The 3,043-nt window shown below is 39.3% G+C and overlaps 1 protein-coding gene across 1 annotated transcript; it reads left to right on the top strand.

Moving 5' to 3' along the window:
* The first annotated feature begins 777 nt into the window (after positions 1–777).
* On the top strand, positions 778–1,581 carry LOC145800623 (putative mitochondrial protein AtMg00310). Its single transcript, XM_082890338.1, has one exon. It carries the CDS (start codon positions 778–780, stop codon positions 1,579–1,581), a length of 804 nt encoding a protein of 267 aa, XP_082746464.1.
* Positions 1,582–3,043: the final 1,462 nt, after the last annotated feature.

The following is a 3,043-nucleotide window of genomic DNA, read 5'->3' as shown; positions in this document are numbered from 1 at the left end:
GAAATAGGAAGAAAATCAAAGGAAATTCACATTCATCCTTTTGGACATGAGAGTTGAACACTTAGCCGATTTAGAGAACTGTAAATGAGGTGCTTAAGTTAAACGAAAATCGTTAAGCTATAATTACTCCGAAAATTCGTTTTCTTAGAGGCTAAGCATGGTTTGTTTGAGTAAAACTTGGCCACTTAAGAAAATGAAACAATTAGTTGCGTAAGCTAAGTAGTTCCAAGAACAACAAAATAGAGAAGGACGGAGAAACTTAGAGAGAAACTTTCTTCTGGAGAGCAAGAAGAGAAAGCTAGGGAAGAGAAAAAGAAATAGGAAGAAAATCAAAAGGAATTCAAATTCATCCTTTTGGACTTGAGAATTGAACACCTAGGTGATTTATAAAACCTTAAATGAGGTGCTTAAGCTAAACGAAAATCATTAAGCTGCATTTACTCAGAAAATTCTCTTTCGTAGAGGCTAAGCAAGGTTAGTTTGTGTTAAACTTGGCTGCTTGAACTAATAAAAGCAACTTGTGGCCTAAGCTAATTAGTTCCTAGAACAAAGTAGAGAAGGACGGAGAAAGTTAGAGAGAAACTTTCTTCTTGGGAGGTAGAAGAGAAAGTGAGAGAAAAGAAAACGAAACAGCAAGAAAATCAAAGGGAATTCAAATTCACCCTTTTGAGAGCCTTTGATTGCCAGCAGCTTATTGACAGAATCACTAGGAGCTGGACCAATAAGGCCCTCTCTTATGCTGGTAGAGCTCAGCTTATTCAAACCATTCTATTCTCCATGCAAGTCTATTGGTCCTCATTGTTCATCCTTCCTAAGAAGGTTGTTAGAGAAATTGAGAATTTACTTAGGGCCTTTCTCTGGTCCGGGGTTGATTTGAAGAAGCATAGTGCGAAAATTGCTTGGGATAAGGTTTGTGCTCCCAAGGATGAAGGTGGTCTGGGTTTTAAATCTCTGGAGGTTTGGAATAGAGCTGCTATTGCCAAACATATTTGGTTCCTTTTCTCGGGGGGTGAGAAGTCGATGTGGTGCCATTGGATTAAATCTTACTTACTCAAAGGCAAAAGTTTTTGGAAAGTCCCTGTTCCTAGTGACCCTTCTTGGGTCTGGAGGAAGATTCTTTCTCTTAGAAAGTCTATATTTCCTCTCATCTTACGCAAAATTGGGAATGGTAGTGCTACCTTTTTGTGGCATGATAATTGGCATCCGGTGGGCTCTATTTGGGACAAGTTTGGGAATAGGATTATCTATGATTCTGGGCTCTCTGGGGAGGCTAAAGTGAGCAATATTGTTAATGGGGATTCCTGGAACTGGCCTTTTCCTAACTCTTGGGAGATTAGAGACCTTATTTCTTTGACCCCCCCCCCCCATCCTTTAAACCTAGATCTTCGAGTAATGATATTCCTATCTGGACTCTTACTCAAGATGGTAATTTCTCTATCCAATCTGCTTGGAACCATTGGAGAGATAAATTTGACAAGGTGGCTTGGTATAAACTGCTGTGGGGGCCATTCACTATCCCTAGAGTTAGTTTCATTGTCTGGATTGCTTTACATGGTAGGCTTAACACTGGGGACAGGTTAGAATCTTTTGGTTTGAGGGATGACTTCAAATGCTCTTTTTGCAATCACCACACTAAGAGCCACTCCCACCTTTTCTTTAACTGCATTTTCTCTCTTAAGGTTTGGGATGCTATTAAAGTAAAGTGTAATGTAAAGTGGCCTGACATTTTTTGGCCTGATATTGTTCATGTTGCTATCAGGGAGAGTATGTGTACAGTTTATCAAATCTAGATTGAAAGAAATAACAGAATTTTTAATAAGGAAATGAAACCTGAAGAAGTTGTTATCAAGTCAATTGTTCAAATGATTAAAGGCAGGCTAATGTCATTATACAATTTACCTAGATCTGCAAGTGATGATTGGCTCTTGAAGCAATGGAATTTGATTGATTCCATTTTGAAGCCCCGTACAGTTAGTATTGGGAGGGCTGCTAAGTGATGGGAGTTTCTCACATGAGAGTTGAGTGTTGGTGAGCCATATAATGTAGGTTTCCTAATTGTTTGTGTCCTGTGCAGCTGGTGGTGCCTGTTCTTCAGAAAGTGGTTTGAGTGATGTGAGACATAAAACTTTTACCTCTGTTTAGACATTTCTGTAGCATCTTTGGAATGTTTGAGGGTTGAGTGAAAATAGCCTATATATGTTTTATGTGCTAACCGTAATATATATATTATCTCTTTATTTGCAGGATAAGGCAGCAAGTCCCGAGTGTAGTAAGGTCCTATACTGTGGGCCGAGTGATGAGAGTTTAAATAATGTGTGTATCATCCTTCTTATTGGGTTTTATTGGGCTTTCGTGATTTGGGTTGTTGTTTCTTGTAACTGGCAGGAAATTCTATCATGTTTAGAGAGTGTCTGTCATCATTACCATACCTCAGATTGCCTTGCGGTGGTGTTTGTGCTGATGGTGACCCCTTGCTGTCCTTTGCTCTAGTGTTTGCTCTAGTGTTTGCTGCTGCTCACATGATAGCTGCTGCTCACATGATAGCTGCTGCTACCTGCTGGGTTGATGATATGGAATTTGGTTTGCTTCAATTGAGTTACAAGTGGCTGTCAAGTATCAATGGCTCCTGGATGCGCCTCGTTGATTACAAGTTGTCTTCCTTTATATTGTTTTCCTTTATGTTATTTTTAATTTACACTGTTCAATATTTTGTTAAGCCTAGCCTAGTGGGATGTACTAGGTCTTTTGTAGATATGTCTCGGCCTTATGCCGTTACATTTGATTCTGGGCTGCGCATGATCTACTGCTGCATAGGTTTTGATGTTTTGTTTCTGGTTTTGTGCATTTGGCTTAGCTACTGCTGGTTTGTGGTTCTTTGGGTCTGTCATGACTATAGCTTCACCTTTTGTTTGATTTCGCAATGTTCATTTTCCCTATTTTTTAGATATGGATCCTGAACATTGTTTTATTTGCTTAAGTTGTCTGTTGTTTGCTGTATAGTTGTTTTAGGGCCTGGGGTATTCCCCTTGTAATCTTTTTTTTT

The sequence above is a fragment of the Camellia sinensis genome, chromosome 10 (assembly GCF_055761805.1).
Source record: "Camellia sinensis isolate YWXY chromosome 10, ASM5576180v1, whole genome shotgun sequence".
In the NCBI taxonomy this organism is placed as follows: Eukaryota; Viridiplantae; Streptophyta; class Magnoliopsida; order Ericales; family Theaceae; genus Camellia; species Camellia sinensis.
The sequence above is the reverse complement of the archived record's forward strand: the minus strand, read 5'-3'. Positions and strand labels throughout refer to the sequence as shown.